This window comes from Melampsora larici-populina, assembly GCF_000204055.1.
Source record: "Melampsora larici-populina 98AG31 unplaced genomic scaffold MELLAscaffold_51, whole genome shotgun sequence".
Classification (NCBI taxonomy): domain Eukaryota; kingdom Fungi; phylum Basidiomycota; class Pucciniomycetes; order Pucciniales; family Melampsoraceae; genus Melampsora; species Melampsora laricis-populina.
This window is the reverse complement of record NW_006768815.1, coordinates 611579-628055: the sequence shown is the minus strand read 5'-3', so window position 1 is coordinate 628055 and position 16477 is coordinate 611579. Positions and strand designations below refer to the sequence as shown.

The window sequence follows — 16477 nt, the reverse complement described above, 5'->3', positions numbered from 1 at the left end:
AGTTGTGACATTTATCTAGATTCCTCTTACGTACGTGTGCATGGACTGAAGTCTCTCTCCTTGCGTGCCTCATATGAGAACGTATAATGAATTTCATTTTTGAGTGTTGTGTAGTGTTTTTATTTTAATGATGTTGTGTAGTGAATTTCAAGTTTGTAGCGTGTGTGATTTGTTTTATTAGTGTAGTGTAATGAATTTCATTTTTGAGTGTTGTGTAGTGTTTTCATTTTAATAGTGTAGTGTAGTGTAGTGTGTTTGATTTGTTTTATTAGTGTAGTGTAATTACTTTCATTTTTGAGTGTTGTGTAGTGTTACTATTTTAAGAATAGTGTAGTGTTGTGTTTTCATTTTGTTAATGAAGTGTAGTGTGGTGTTGTGTAGTGTATTGATTTTGTTAATAAAGTGTAGTGTGATTCATTTAATTTATAAGGGTTGAATTTCAAATGTAACTCTCACATGCACATTTCCTGGCCCTGGTTTGGCCCTGGTTGACACAAACAGGGCCAAAATGCCCAGTCTGGATGAAATTTCAATAATTACCCCTGATGTCCCACTTTGGGTCAAAAATAAAGGCAGATCAGGTTCCTGACTACCTATATTGTCTTCTTGAGGTTCAACATTCTCGACGTCAGGATCTCAAACAGGTATGAACTTTCTTGCTTGTTCGGTGAAATACTTGACTAAATCATCGTGGATCCAACCGAGAGACTCCATGGTCAAAGCTTTGACCGCAGTGAGTTTGAGGCAAGGGGCAAGTATAGCGGCACATATGTAAACTGCTTTCTTCTGAGCAGCTTCTTGATAGTGAACGATCTTCTTCAGCATCGGCATGATACAAACTTTCAACTCCTTGCAGTTGGACTGGTGCTAAGCCTAAAATGAAAAAATTACATAAGTGAAAGATGAAAAGCAGAAAGAATTAACAAAAGAAAAACTCACAGCTTCAAGTCGTTCAACGAGCCATTGGTAGTCAGGCATCACAGTCGAGAAGGTTGGAGACTTTCTAGTTTCAATCTCTTTGATGACATGAGCAAGAGGAGCTAAAAAGTGAAAAAGGGTCTCAACAAGTTTCCACTCATCATCATCGAGTAAAAAAGCTTCAAGCAAGTCATTTCCGTTGCATATGTAATGGACTACTGGCTGAAGTTCCACGAAGCATTCAAGGGAAGCGTGAGTTGAAGACCACCGAGTGGAGACCTCATGGACCAAACCAACTTTGCGTTTGAGCTTGGAGCAGCCCTGGGTGGCTCTTTCAAAGGCAGCTTTGAGTTGAGGACTGTTCTTGATTCGCTTGTGGAAAGAGCGGCCACGAGTTAGGATGGTACTGATGGTGGAGTGAGGAACAGGAGGTTGATTGGGTATTTGAGGATTGAGGGCGTTGACTACAGGAGGATCATTCTTGCTATCAAAGACAGCTGTCCCAGCTTTGGCGACAAGGTTGATGACATGCGCAACACAACCATGGAGATTCTCGGAAGCATTGAAGCTGGGGATTGTGGTTTGAAGGTGCCGACCCATAGTGGTGTTGTTTGAGGCGTTATCGGCAGTGATGCAATAAAGATTAGTGGAGAGGTTGAACTTGTCCAGAATGTGTTTAAGGAGAGCTGCAAGATTAGATCCGGTGTGAGATCCATCAATTGGCTTCAAGGCAAGTATGATCTTGTGCATTTCAAAGTTTTGATCAATCCAATGAGCAGTTACACCAAGCATTGCGGTGTTGCTGGGAGATGTCCAACCATCACAAGTTATATTGACATGTGGAATAGTCTTCAGCTTGTTGATGACAGTGCTACAAAGGGTTTGATACTTTGATATGATACCGTCAGAGATAGCAGTTTGTTTTGACAAGAGAGCTGGTGTGGCAGGGTTAATCATGGTGAGGAGTTCCCGGAACTCAGGAGCATCGACAAGACAGATTGGGAGCTCTCAATTGACTACCAATCAGATAAAAGCATCCTTGAAATTGGCTTGATTGAAGGGTTTGATCTAAATGAATAAAAAAACAAAAAATAGAAAGAATAGACAAAGAATCAATTTATAAGATGATGATAAAAAAAGGAGAAAAACCGATGAGAAATGAAGCTGCTTACCTTAGCAATCCTGCCCTCATTAAAATAAGCTGCCACAGTGTGTTGATCGGTAATGACAGGCGCCTCATTACCGTGGCAACAATGGAGGTGTCTGATCATAGATTTTGTGCTGGCATTTTGGTCAATAGTGATTCCCTTGTTGCAAACTGCAATAGGGGAATCTGGATCTTCTTTGTTCATGGTGGCAGTGATGGTATCAATAAAGCCAACCTTTGCTTGGCAAAAGTTCTTCAAGGTGCCTTCACTATCTTGCTGAACAAAATACTTCCACACCCACGATGTGCGCCCAGTAGCGGTGGTATCAGAGTTGACTTCAGAGATAGAATCTGAAGGAGCAATACTGCTGGTAGCCAGGGTGTTTGCAGCGGAAGCGTTGGCTGCAGCTGAAGCATGCGCCGCGCAGAGGATTTGTGATGATAAACGGGTGGTAGGAGCAGATGAACCAGGCATGACGATTATAAAGGAATCTGTAAAGGGAACTAATATAAAGTTGATGGATATACGAGTTCTATTAAAGGGATTCTATTTATAAAGGAAGTCTAAATATATGATGTACAATGATATACTTAAAAGCTTATTATGATTCAAAGTCTCACGTGTGATGTGCGTGAGCGATTGGCTGACTTGAATCTTGTTGATCATCACACTTCCTTTTGACGAAAAAGGCTCGGGCACTGGCCGGGCATCAATGCCCGGGACACGCTCGGGGCTTTTTTGAGTCTCATCATGTTAGGTTAAGGTGCCCCGGGGCGTGAACTGTTGGCTTCTCAGATATCGCCCAGCAAAGTCGGCCGGTCAGGGCCAGGGCTGGGTCATAGCCCTAGTCTTCTACTTGTGCTGAGCCACAATGTACTTTTCTCTCCATCCTGCAATCTCGTTATACTACCTGGGGTATCTTTCATCTTATTCACTGCTTATTGAATCGTAACAGTAAGTCACTATCACTGTTACTAATTGATGTACAATGAACGGATAATCTTGAATCAGGGGACTGTATCACAAAGCCAGGTCTGGGGGCAGGGGGACTACGAGGGCGAAGAACTGGACCAGAGGTTGGAGGAGCAAGGTTTTAACTATTAGGAGCCATAGTAGTATTGATATAAGGTCTTTCAATAATCGGGATGGAAAATGGAAAGGAAGATGTTAAAAGTTGGTAGGTCAGTTTTTAAAGCACTGGTATAGATTGTAGTATGATTACTAATATATTGGTGCGCGTGCTCCAGAAGGAAAAGATGTGAAAGACCTAAGCTCACCTTATATAGAATAGAAGAGGTCTGTAAGCACCCTTCATTGGCTCTGATATGTTGTTGTGATCAAGAATCACTCAAATCAAAAAGTGAAAAAGGGTGCTGTCAGTTTGGCTTTCAACTTATAGTAAGATAAAATGGAAAAAAGGGCATGATGTCTTACTTTGAGTGAAATTCCACAGTATTGGGATATCGGAAGTGTTGGTTTGGTGAAGGTTGGGCCAAAACAAAGTGATATGAGAAGATTTTCCGCCAAGTTTTGAAGGGCTTCATTGTTCGTGATTGAGATATGTTGTGATCGAGCCTTTGGACATGGTGGTAGAGGCTGGTGAAGGTGTTGTAAGAGGTTTGATTGGATGTTGGGATATGTCAAAGGGTTACACAGCCATCTGGAGATGTGTTGATTGGTTTCTCTTGCATGAACTGCTCCATACCGCTCTGAAAGCGATATGCAGGGCAGATAAAAGACCCGCTGCGCTAACATTCTGATCTGCTTTGTCCATAATCTCAGAAAGAGAGCGGTGGTGGTTCGGTTGGGAGCTCTACCTTGAAGAAGTTGTAGCGGGACTACCCCGCCACCGCTCTGCACCCGCTTTTTGAAGCGGGTTGCTTCAAGTGTTGGTACCATTCTGGATCAAAAACAGTTGAGTTTTGCTTTGGTTCTGTTGCTACATCTTTGTCGCCTGTATCTGATTTGTTTGATATGTGTGAATCTGAGTCGCTCTTACTTAAATCAAAGTATTCTTGTAGTTTAATTTGTATCAGTGTTGTGATACTAATAGCACAACAAGGGCTATACAGGGATTTGAAAGAGGATAATCTGTAAATATAATGACTTCACAGAAGGTGTCTGTGACTGCTCTTTCTGAGAATCTTTAACAAACTGGACTTTGTTGTTAAAGTCTCCTGATAACAGAGAAAAATAACCAGGACTTTGATCATAGAGAAAAGTATCTTGATAATAAGGCACCTGTCAGCCCTGGGTACATATACATGTACCCAAAACTAACTTATAATATAGAACTTTCACTTATAAAACTAATTACATGTACATACAGCTTATAAAACATATGTAACATATAATAAAACATATACAAACACCAATTACATATACATATACATTTCAAAACATATGTAACATGTAATGAAACACCAATTACACCTCATAACTCAGTGTCAAGAGTTAAAATGCTTATACTACATAAATTACATGACACGTATATGTAATTATGTAATACTAATAATAATAATAATTAATAATAATCATTAAACCCTAAACCACAGTAATGATACAATCAAATATCACTACAATTAGGTTTAGAGAGGAGAGTATATAAACCCCTCCTCTCTCAGCCTTCAAGAACTTTCCCCCAAGCATTTTATTACACATATCTTTTAAAGAACCTTTAAAGTTCCTTTGAAGTACATAATCAAAAGTCTTATACTTATAAGACTAGTGATTCACTTCATAATCAAAAGTCTTATACTTATAAGACTAGTGATTCACTTCATCACTTCAAAGCAGATTCCTGCCTAAAAGATAAAGTAATTTCATTCTTCATCCTTTGGATCCTCTACTTTCCCCAAGTAGAACTTTTCAGGTTAGTAACCTCTCAAAGAACTCCAGGTTAGTCACCTTTTGAACAACTGCAGGTTAGTGACCTACAACAACTCACAGGTTAGTGACCTTCTGAATAACTACCAGTTGGTGACTATAAATAACCAGGCTAGTGACCTACATATCACTCTTTGATCTGTTACCTTGAAGATTAAAGGAGGGCCTTGGATCCAGCCTTATATTATTGTATTTCAAACCTCCTTCTCAGGAGTCATTTAACTGTAGTCTGTCTGGATTTATCCAAACAGACTGTCAGTCTCATTTCCTTTCTTCTTTTCAATTTTTATTTCAAATTGTATTTACAAAATTATATTTGAAATACAACTATTTTAAATAAAAAGAACCCAACTTACCTTCCCATAGTGAGCCTAGAGTACTCTAAAGAATACCCTACCCTCACAGCACCAGAGAAATTAACTCAACACAAAAGTGTTATTTCAAATGAAGCTTTTTAGCTTATAAGACCAATAAAATAAATTCTCTTATTATTTAATAAGGGCAGTTTAAGTGAACTAGGACTGTGTAGTGATTCTTATAATGATAAAAAACTACTACACTTTATTCCCTAAAACTAAATCTGCAATCCCCCCCCCAAAAGTGCTGGAACTTGTAAAAGAGTTTCAGCCTTTTGGCGAGAGGATTCCAGATTTATCTAGAGCTCAAATCTGACTAACGGTCTAAGGTTTAGTCATGAGGGTGGCGTGGGGTTTCAATTATGCTTAAACAACTGCCCTCTATTTATACAAGTTCCATTGCCTCTCCCGCCTGATCTGGCCCTATCCCATTCCTTTTGTTCTCCATTGTCAATCTATTGTTTTTCTTGACTGTTTAAAAGGCCTTCGGCATTCACTTCCTTTGCTTTTGATTCATTTAAATATCCCCTGTACTTTTGCAATACTCACATACTTTACTTGTGTCCTCCACTGCCAATCAGGATTTCGACTTGACTTTTCAAAAGCTCTCACCCAATCACTTTTTGGGCTTTTTATTCAATTACGTTTTCCATGTATATATTTCTCTTAAATTTTTAAAAGCAGTTCGCGGATCACATCCTTTGTTTTTGAATCACACCTACACAACCTGTTCCTCTGCAATAATCACATCTTTTATTTTTGTTCTCTTCTCCTGGGCAGCGTTGCTATTTGGCTTTCCAAAAGCTCTTGCCCAATCATTTTTTGTTCTTCTAAATCAATTTCACTCCCTCTTCATATAACAAAATCCTATAATGTCATGAGTTTTCAAAAGCTCTCACCCTATCACTTTTTGGGCTCTTTATTCAATTATGTTTTCCATGTATATATTTCTCTTAAATTTTTAAAAGCAGCTCGCTGATCACATCCTTTGTTTTTGAATCACACCCACACAACCTGTCCCTCTGCAATAATCACATCTTTTACTTTTGTTCTCTTCTCCCGGACAGCATTGCCATTTGGCTTTCCAAAAGCTCTTGCCCAATCATTTTTTGTTCTCCTAAATCAATTGCACTCCCTTTTCATATGATGAATTCCCGTAATGTCACGTTACGCTACTGTACTTAACTCATGTGACTCTTGATCTATTGCTTTTCGTTCTTTCATTCGGATTGTGTAAAAGCGGAACGGTACTATTTTTACCATTTCCCACTCCATCATTTCCCTTGCTTTTAAAACATTGTGTCACCATACGGCTCATCTGCCTTTGAGTCTGTCACTTGGTTTTGTACATTTTCATCATCATTCATAGTCTCTCCACAGTCATTCAATTCCTTATTGGTACCATGTCCAGTTATTAATATTCACTGCTGCCTACCTTATCCATCAATTTTATAGTAGTTTTTTGACGCATATATCAATTGCCTGAGTTGCCTGCACATATTGGTGTACATCGTATTCTTGCAGCCGTTTGTCTATATCTGTATTTGTTATATGATACCTCACTTGCGCACCTCAACCTTTACATCCCCCACCAATCCTTTCCCCCTTGCTCTGCCCCCGACATCGTCAAACAACTCCACTCCGCTACTTCACTAATATTGCCTACTTTTATACTTGGCCCATGTCTCGACCAATTGATAGTATTAGTGGTTCGCAGGAGCTCTCCCAAGCACAAGAAGATATCCTGCGCAAAGAAATCAATTGCCTATGTGCAACTATGCTTTTGCAATTTGACTCACGTAAGAGACTGTACACTATACTATACTTGGACATCTCATCTTAACTTCCACGTCATGACTTTGTTTTTCCAGCTACCAGAGGTAATACAAAAATACTGGCCCCATGCGGAGATATCCATTATGTTCATTGCGGCAAGAAGCACTTTTTTTGCATCGTGAGCAGTCTTGGCAAGGAAGCTTGTTGTATTTATACAACCTTCAGGATTGTTAATTGTAACCCTGCAGACCAAAGTACGCATGAAAACCCGCATGCAACTAAATCTTAATCGCTCTCTTGTGCTGACACTTTTATATAGGTCTTGGAACTTTGTACCTGAGAGAGCTCCATCTCAATGGTAATTGGACCAATGTACCGGTGGCTATTCAATACTTAGATGAGATCGTGTTCTCCAGGGCAGATATAAGCTACATCCTAGAACAAATGTGATGGTATCTACATATATTATTTAGTTCGTCTCTTTCATTACCCGTGCATGGACATCGGCTTCAATTACGCGACTTTGCGCAGGCAGCTTTCACTGGCGACTTTGATATGGGTGTTTCTTCCTATGAAATAACCATTGTTTATGCAGCAATTAAACTGCCCCTCGCAACCTCAAACAGACTGGTTCTTGCCTAATGGATGTCTTTGCCTAACTCATTGTCCCACATCACATCACCGTAATTACGGTCTGCACATCAAGTTAAGAGAGTAAGAGGCAACAGGTCTGATGCTGAAGCTTAGATCATTCCCCTACTGTTTTTACTCGCTTTCTCGATTCTCAATTTCAAGGGCTCCAGTTGCTCTCATTACAATTAGCTCTTTTGTACTTTGTCAACCTTGAACTTCTCCTTCATATGTTTCATGATTCTCATATGATCAAGTCAATACTTTCCTTCATCTTTAATTACACTCCTTTCTATTGTTTCCATGCGCCATTTACCATATGGGTTGATGGGACAGTACTACATCCCCTCAATGCCATCAATCCGTCAGTAGTGTGTTTCAATTATCGTGCAGCGGTATTGTTTAGACAATTTCCCTGCACCTGTAACACCATTCCGTCATGTATGAACTGACAAGACACTGTGCTATGTTATTTGTCCCTCAATACATTCTCCCTTGAAATGATATTAAAAAATTAATTAAAATTGAATGGAGCAAGCATTAATGCTTGCATGAAACGTTTTGAAACAGTTGTTTGTGAGCCCGTCCTGAGAGGAAAGCTTCCCGATGATGTTATATCTTTGCGGCTGTCCACCTTGATTAGGTACTTCCATAGAAACAACACAGATATTATCTACAGTTGGGTAGTGCGGATGGTCAATGTTTTGACATGTAAAATCCAATTTCGTGACTTACCGTCAAGAGCTTCGCTGGAAGGTGGTATTGGGCATGGGTCAAGACACACACATCGCCGTTGGCAATTGCTGCAAGTATAAAGTAGGCCATCAATCCACGTAAATCCACTTTGTAACATTGACCATTGTTGTAAATAATGAAAGCATTCCCCGTGACAGCTTAATTGAATTATTGAATAAGGATTGGAGGTGTCAAGATCATCAGAAGCTGGTTGATCAGACTCATGATCATCAAAAGGTTGCTTGAAATTGATCAGCATTCCAATTTTTGTGATGTTGCTGTGCACACTTCTTCCATATGCCGGATATTCCACCATACGTGAAAGTGGTATCTTCCTTGATTGAATTATCGGATGTTGAATTGTAGACGGAAATATCTATCTCATCTGGTTTGGACAATGAGGCAAATAAAAGAGTCCAAAGTATAATGCCCTGCTAAAGGTCCAGCTTTGATCTGAGGTATAAGTATGTTGTAGTTGCCTGGGCCATTGGGCTGTACAGCATAACATCGAAAGACTTCCACCTACGTGCAGCCTATGCCGCCAAGTGAACAGCCTGTACAGGTGTCTTGAATTTTTGTCTGCATTGGCTTCCTGGTTCATCTCCCAATCAAAACTCTGCCCAAATCCAGCACAGACTGAAAGCCTTTATACCTGTCATATTCAAACGTACTCATCCACCGGTCAACTATACCTGCACTCTTACTTCAAACTTTATTATGCCGACGGAGAAGAAAGGACTGGCCGTTGAGTCTGTCGATCAAAACAACAAAACTTCAATATTGAAGAAGTTTGGAGGCCAACTTCCACATAACCTGGGGCCTGCAAACAGAACTTGCCAGCACTGTGGAGCATTGTGATGGCCTCAGGAGCAAACAAATTACAAGGCCGGTCGTGACAGTAATATTTTCTCTAACTGTTGCAAGCAGGGCAATGTCACTATACCTTTAGCTTTCTTTGAAGGAGATACCTTACCTGAGGAGTTAATGTCCTTATACGTGGGACGAGATCTCCGTACGTTTTCTCACCTCCCAACCTTGGCGTCACATAAACTGACTTTGAAATATAGATTCGGCCAATTTCCATTGCAATCTTTCTGTCTACAACAATCTGGTCTCTTTTGCGTCGATGGGGTCTCATGTAGACAATTCAGTCGCGGGACAGAAGGGGACTTACTGTTTCCAAGTCCATCGACAACTGCACCACAATATTGGATCTCTATTACCAGTGGATCCAGCGGACCCCTGTTTCGCGCAGATATTTATAGTTAGAGATGGCGGAGACAAGGAGTTAAAAATACGTGAAAAGAAAGCAACCGATAAAGATAAGAAAATTAATTCCACCTTATTACGGCGCCTTCAAGACATTGTCAACAAATACAATCCCATCTCCATTTTCTTAAAGGCAAACACCGAGATCATCAACGCCAATGAGACTGCACAAGTCGTGTTGAAATCTCTGCCACCTGGGAATCGTGAAATGAAAACGTATAATAAACCTAGACCTTCAGATGTCGCTGCACTGGTGCATGGAAATGGAGATATAGACTGCGCTCCAAGGGACGTTGTCTTAAGGCATAAAGATGGCAAATTGGAGCACATGACGGACTTACACTCAGGATACTTCAGCATCCGATATCCCCTCATGTTACCTTTTGCGTCCCAACAATGGGATGGGATGTTTGTCTCACCAACTAAGGGTACAAATAAGAACTGTGAGCTCTTTCGCCTGCTAATAAAAGATGGTTATATTGACTATTACGGTTCCCTTCAGGTCAGCGTGCAGATTATAACGTTTTGGAACTTCAGTGAGCGGCATGGCTGCTATTTGAATGCAAAAACCTTTTCTCCCCATTCATACACGGTCGAGGCCTAACCCAGCATGTTATTGTAGACCTGTACCTGTGTGTTGAGCGGAACAATGCTTGGTGGTTTTGTGCTAATCAAAAAACAATACAAGCCAATTCATACAGTGGGTTTCAAGAAGCTTACGACAACAACCTGAATCCCCCTGGCCGACAAATAATCTTTCCTTATTCCTTTGGGCCGGGCCCTCGGCACGTGGAACAACTTTATCATGATGCTATGGCTTTGGTTTGAGAGTTAGATAATCCGTCTCTGTTCATTATGATGACGACAAACCCAGATTGGGACAAGATCCAGAATGAATTGAAATATGGAGGTACAGCTCAAGATAGGCCTGATATTTTTGCAAGGGTCTTCTGCCTCAAATTGGACACCCTCATCAAAGAACTGAAGACAAACATGAGGCTAGGAGTTGTAATTTCTCATTTAATGGTAGTAGAGTTTTGAAAAAGAGGTCTTCCACATGCACATATACTGTGTATCCTGGAAGAATCCTCGAGGCCAAAAACTACTGACCAGGTGGACTCTTTGGTAACAGCTGTTCTCCCGGATGAAGACGCCGAGCCTCGATTACACAAATTGGTCACTACGCATATGCTTCATGGTCCATGCAAAAAGCTACCATGCTGGGTCGACAACAAATGCAAGTCAAATTATCCTAAGGCCTTTAATACAGAAACATCTATTTCAGATAATCAATATTATAATTATCATAGGCCTGATGACGGGAAAGTGTTCAAGAAAGGAGGCCACAAGTTCACAAATGCTCACGTCGTTCCTTACAACAAATATTTGTTGATGTTATTTGAATGCCATATAAACGTCAAGATTCCATTAGGCACCCGGCTGGTAAGATACCTGTACAAATATTTAACAAAAGGCCACAATCAAACTCAAATTCAAATGCAAATTAATGTACGTTGTGTAGTAATCTTTCCCCTTGAGGTTTATGTTCTGATTGAGTTTGTGATTTCAGAACCGGAGAGGAACCCCCGACAATGATTTAATAGACAAAATCTTGGAGTTTGAAGAGTATCAATGGATAAGTGCCCCCAAAGGTGAGGAGTTGTCTGTTTTATATTTTTCAACAATTGCTAACGATATCCTCCAATAGCCGTGTGGCAATTATTTCAGTTTGCTATGAACAGTTGATCACCGTTTGTGGTGCGATTGATGCTGCATCTCAAGGGTGGGCAATATTTTTATTTCATGGACGAACAGGAGGCACAGCACCGCATGGAGATTGGAGCACCGCCTAGGTCTGCTCTCACGGAATATTTTAGATTATGCGTCGAAGATACGCGTGGATTGGGCGGAGTAAGAGCAAGAGATGCATTATACGTCGATATTGTCAAATATTTTGAATGGGCAAATAAGAGATTTTTGAACCAGTCTGACCCATCATATGCCAATGGAGTTGGAAGGATTTATTTTGCTAATGTGACCAACGGCAAAAAATACTATTTGCGTTTGTTGTTATGCCATGTTAAAGGCCCTCGCTCTTTTCAAGACCTTTGGACCGTGGACGGCATTACCTTCTCAACTTATTGGGAAGCGGCCAATAGATTAGGCCTGTTGGCATCCGACCGTGATCATGAAAATGCTATGTTGGAGGCTTCCCTTTGGGCCTCTGCACGACAAATGAGGGATTTAATGGCATTAATATTAGTCTACTCAGACATCGCATCACCGGATTCCCTATGGGAGAAATTCAAGGCTTACCTTGCGGAGGATGTGGAACAAACTTTAACGGACGCTGGTTTCAAGTCAGTTGTTACCAACGAAATTAAGTACGCATTTGCACTGAAGTGTCTTGACGATGCCCTGCTGGACATGGGGAAAACTGTTATGAGCATCAGTTTTGGGCCAGCACTGGTCTCTTCTATGAATCATGAACTCTTGGCAAATATCTCTCCAGAAGTTCCTAGCTTGACAGGTCAACTACTGAGTCTGAGCCAATTCAAAAGCCGCTTTCCAACTTTGAACATCAATCAAAGGGTCTTTGTTGATTACGTGATGGACACACATACGGAACAACGTCAGATCATATCTTTCTTGGACAGCCGAGGGGGTACAGGGAAAACTTACACATTAAACACCATCCTACACTACTTCTACGGGCAAGGCTTGGTTCCTATCGCAGCGACCTCATCGGGAGTGGCGGTGATTTTATTGAAAAACGGCAAAACAGCTCATTCGACGTTTAACATACCACTTGATGTAGACAAAAATATGACATGTGAACTCAGCGGTGCGGACACCAAAAGTAGGGCCATTATGAATGCGCCTATAATCATCTGGGACGAAATTTCTATGCAGCATAGACATGCAATTGAGGCGGTTGATAGGGCTTTACAAAATATTCTAAAGAATAAAGCTCCATTCGGAGGAATAAGCGTAATTTTCTCAGGAGACTTCCGCCAAACATTACTGATCGTCAAGCATGGGTCTTTGTGGGATCAAAGGGATGCGTGCATAGCATCATCCAGACTTTGGGAAAAGGTGACAGAGTTTGCGTTAACTGATAACTTAAGGTTGAAATGTTTGGAAGATGATGGTGGAAAGACTCGAGCATTCAGTGAATGGATACTGAAAGTAGGTGAAGGTAAACTTCAATCGAAAAATTTGGAAGTAATCAACATTGAATATATTAAGTGTGAAATTATGTCAAATTACTTGACATTGCCTCATAACCTTATTGATTGGGTTCATGGGGATGTACATGGCATCATTGCAACTGAAAATTGGGACTCAGTGGCCAAATATTATAATCAAAGGCTGTTGATTCCGCCACTAAACACAACAGTGGACGCTATCAATGAACTCGTAACTTTGCAGTTAACAAGTGACGGGGTGCAATGCATCTCAACCAACGAGATGAAGCAGACTTATTCGGAGCCTATCGCCACCGAATGTCTCAACGCAATCAATTTCCCCGGTTTTCCCGACCATACAATGACTTTGAAAACGGGACAACCAACTATGGTATTACGTAACTTGAGACTTGGCACTGGCCTGTGTAATGGAACTTGGCTGGTGGTCATGGAACCCTCAAAATACTCTCTCAAATGTATGATCATCACAGGCCCCAATAAGGGTGATGTTGTAGCAATCCCAAGAATGAAAATGGTTCATGAGGGTGACCTTGAAAATCCTATTCCATTTCCTAGAATTCAATTTCCAGTTACCACCGCATTTTGTCTTACAATTAACAAGGCACAGGGCCAGAGTATCAAAAGAGTGGGCATTCATCTGTCCGCACCAGTCTTTTCTCATGGACAACTCTATGTTGCGTTATCGAGGTGTACAAGTTTAAAGAACATCTGTATGGCAATAGTGTCTTGCATTGGTAAGATTAGTACAACTAATGTTGTTTCTAAATCACTCTTGCAGAGGAGGGGAACTTGAACGCCACCATTAACGCCCTCTCAACGCGTAAGGTGATGGCGATCCGAGGGTTGAATTTTGGTAAGAGATACATACTTCAACATCTTGAAGGAGACTTACGAAAGACATTCAATGAAGAATAACTGACATCAGGAATTGTTTTCAGGTGTTCATGTTTAAAGTTATAAAAATACTTTTCGGGACAATATATTGTTTTGACCAGAGCTGAGCGCCCTTCTATTATGTTTGCAAATCCAAGTATGTTGCACTGTAGTGCAGGTGAGCTCAGTGGTGACTTCAGGAATAAAGAAAGGGAGTACACAAAGAAAATATAAGATTTCTTCATGAACATAACAGCCTATGTCCTAATCATCAATGCACTGTGATCATGTAATACGTAGCCTGGAAAGATCCTTTGTTAGTGTCATGCTTTGTCTTGCCAATTTTTACTGAAGTACAACTTACTTTGATGATCCACATACCTCTTGCTTTGTCCCTGTCGATGACATGTCCCGTGATATCTATCTTGGTGCCAATGAGGGCGTTGTGAGAAGCTAGCTGTTGAGCCAATGCTCCGTCAAATAAGTACTCTACGTTGAATGTGACGATGTTGTAATCCTGTATAGGACCCATTAACAATGTTGTACTTAAGTATAGTGGGCGACTGTGAGCTACTAGCTTCTTTTAGGCTAGTAAATCACTAAGAAAAGGGTATAAACTCGTAGGGATTATGATCTACAGAGTTTATAAGCGGAAAAACAAGGTTCTGGCCCTATACTTGTAACAAACAAGTATAGACTGCAGTTAGAGGACCTTTAAAGAAAGGCTTTTCTAGGGATTTGAGTTAATGCGCACTGAATCTTCAGTGACTTCCCTTAACCAATTATCTTTCTGACTAGAAATAAAATGATTAAGAACACTAAATTCCTTTATAGTGTTTAGTACTTTACACTCTGACTAATAGAGGTACTACGAAGGTTTAAAGTTTCTTGGTCTGATCAAATCCCAATCAGATCAAGCAGCACTTAAGGATCCTACTTCCTTAATAGTTTGATTCCACGAATGGTAATCAACAACTATGACAATATTGTGTTCAAGAACAAACACAATAAACAAGATTGAGAACCACAAGATCAAGATAACAATCACAAATAAGATAGTAAAGTTCACTTTACGAAAAGCTTATAATCTAGTTGGTGATGAGGATTTATTGAATAATAAAAAGTGTTAAATTGTAATGTGATGATGTTTCTAAATTTCGCATATTCAGAGTTTTTATAGTCTGAAGTTTGAAGATCTTATGCGCACAATTTGTGGTTCCAAGGTTAGGTTTTTATTACATATAGGTATTAACCTTTTTACTTGGTTACATACATGTTACAGCTGTGAAATGTATGTAATCTTAGGACATGTAAAAGACGTGTACTTACACAGTCTTTTACATACCTTTTACATATGTTACATATGTTAATTCATATGTATTTTGACTCTTGAAACTGAGTCTGAGTTGTAATTATTGTTTTTTAAGGTTTTTCTTATTTTTACATGTCAGCCTTTGGTACTATGGTTCAGTACTCAGGGCTGACAGCGACATATTACTTACAATTGTATCATAATTGCAATGTCTTACTCTGAGTAGGAGAACTGGCTCAGAGTCGATATTATCCATGTCAGCGGAGATAATGGACCCTGTCCCCTTACTCTCAATCGATTGGTCGATAGCTTCAGCTGGCTTGTGAATTATGTGGTCAACCAGGGATAAAGGAGAACCACGGTAGAAAAGATGTGAATGACCATGTCTGGTGTCAATCAGGTTTCCGTGAATTAAGTAGGCCCCTTCTTCAAGTGTAGTCAGTGCGCCATGAGGCCCCATCACAACTTTAATTGCCATTCCTTTGGCCCCATTCAACGTGCTATCTGAAACAATGCCACTGTATAAAGTCAAAAACCGTGTCGCGGTCGGGTGCGGATCAGGCTGTAGGAAAGGTCAGAGGTAAGACTTGCAGGGGGCAGGAGAAAAAGGCGGCACGTCTGGTAAGATTTCGAATATGCCTTTGACCTTTAATTGATGCGGTTGAGCCATGGATTGCTGAATCAGAAAGCGTTCCGTTTTTGATGCATATTGTGATTACGAGTTTGTCCCTGGGACTGTGCGTCATTTGTGATCAGATTACTTGGGTACGCACAGTCCACGCCTGATGTCCGGCAACTGCTGAGTGGTAGATAGTTAAAAACACTTGACAGGGAGTGTGCAGCTAAGCCTCTGGCGGATTGCATGTCCCATGTACGCGATTTTGCCTGTCATATCTATGGACACACCACGTCAGGAGCTAAAAGCGTAAGTATCAGGCTGACGGCCTATATTGCAACAGTCAACTTGACGTCAAACTGTTGGCTAAGTGGGTCACTTTCTACTTATGTCACAATCAGCATAAACCTAGGTAGAAGCAAAAAGTGTATGTTCAAGTGTGACGCCTGAGCAAAGTAGATACATTGGTTGTAAAGTACGTGTCAAACAATGCACCAAGGACAGGGGCACATAGCATGGAAATAAGAGGAACAACATGCGTTTTCTCACTTAGCTCGGGGGAAAGGTGGGGGTCGGTGATGACAGATATATAGAAATGGCTCATAAACCAATGAAGAAAATCGAAGACCTAGACTTCTGCTATTCTATTTTTTGGAGATTGCCTGTGCCACAAGTAGATACAGAAAATGTAGTCTTTGCCCAATGTTTCATTTCTTAAACGGCCGGATTGCAAGAGTGGCCTAGATTTA

The 16477-nt window shown here is 40.6% G+C and overlaps 3 protein-coding genes across 3 annotated transcripts; 2 read left to right on the top strand and 1 right to left on the bottom strand.

Annotated features, from left to right (window-relative positions):
* Positions 1–6989: 6989 nt before the first annotated feature.
* MELLADRAFT_67284 (uncharacterized protein) lies at positions 6990–7726 on the top strand (the record flags this gene model as incomplete). Its single annotated transcript, XM_007415489.1, has 3 exons — positions 6990–7107; positions 7404–7530; positions 7558–7726. The coding sequence occupies 3 exons, from the start codon at positions 6990–6992 to the stop codon at positions 7724–7726; spliced, it is 414 nt and encodes a 137-aa protein (XP_007415551.1).
* Positions 7727–9433: 1707 nt separating this feature from the next.
* MELLADRAFT_67283 (uncharacterized protein) lies at positions 9434–10258 on the top strand (the record flags this gene model as incomplete). Its single annotated transcript, XM_007415490.1, has 3 exons — positions 9434–9461; positions 9517–10161; positions 10221–10258. The coding sequence occupies 3 exons, from the start codon at positions 9434–9436 to the stop codon at positions 10256–10258; spliced, it is 711 nt and encodes a 236-aa protein (XP_007415552.1).
* A 3806-nt stretch (positions 10259–14064) lies between these two features.
* MELLADRAFT_67282 (uncharacterized protein) lies at positions 14065–15782 on the bottom strand (the record flags this gene model as incomplete). Its single annotated transcript, XM_007415472.1, has 4 exons — positions 14065–14079; positions 14165–14317; positions 15303–15674; positions 15759–15782. The coding sequence occupies 4 exons, from the start codon at positions 15780–15782 to the stop codon at positions 14065–14067; spliced, it is 564 nt and encodes a 187-aa protein (XP_007415534.1).
* Between the last annotated feature and the right edge of the window lie 695 nt (positions 15783–16477).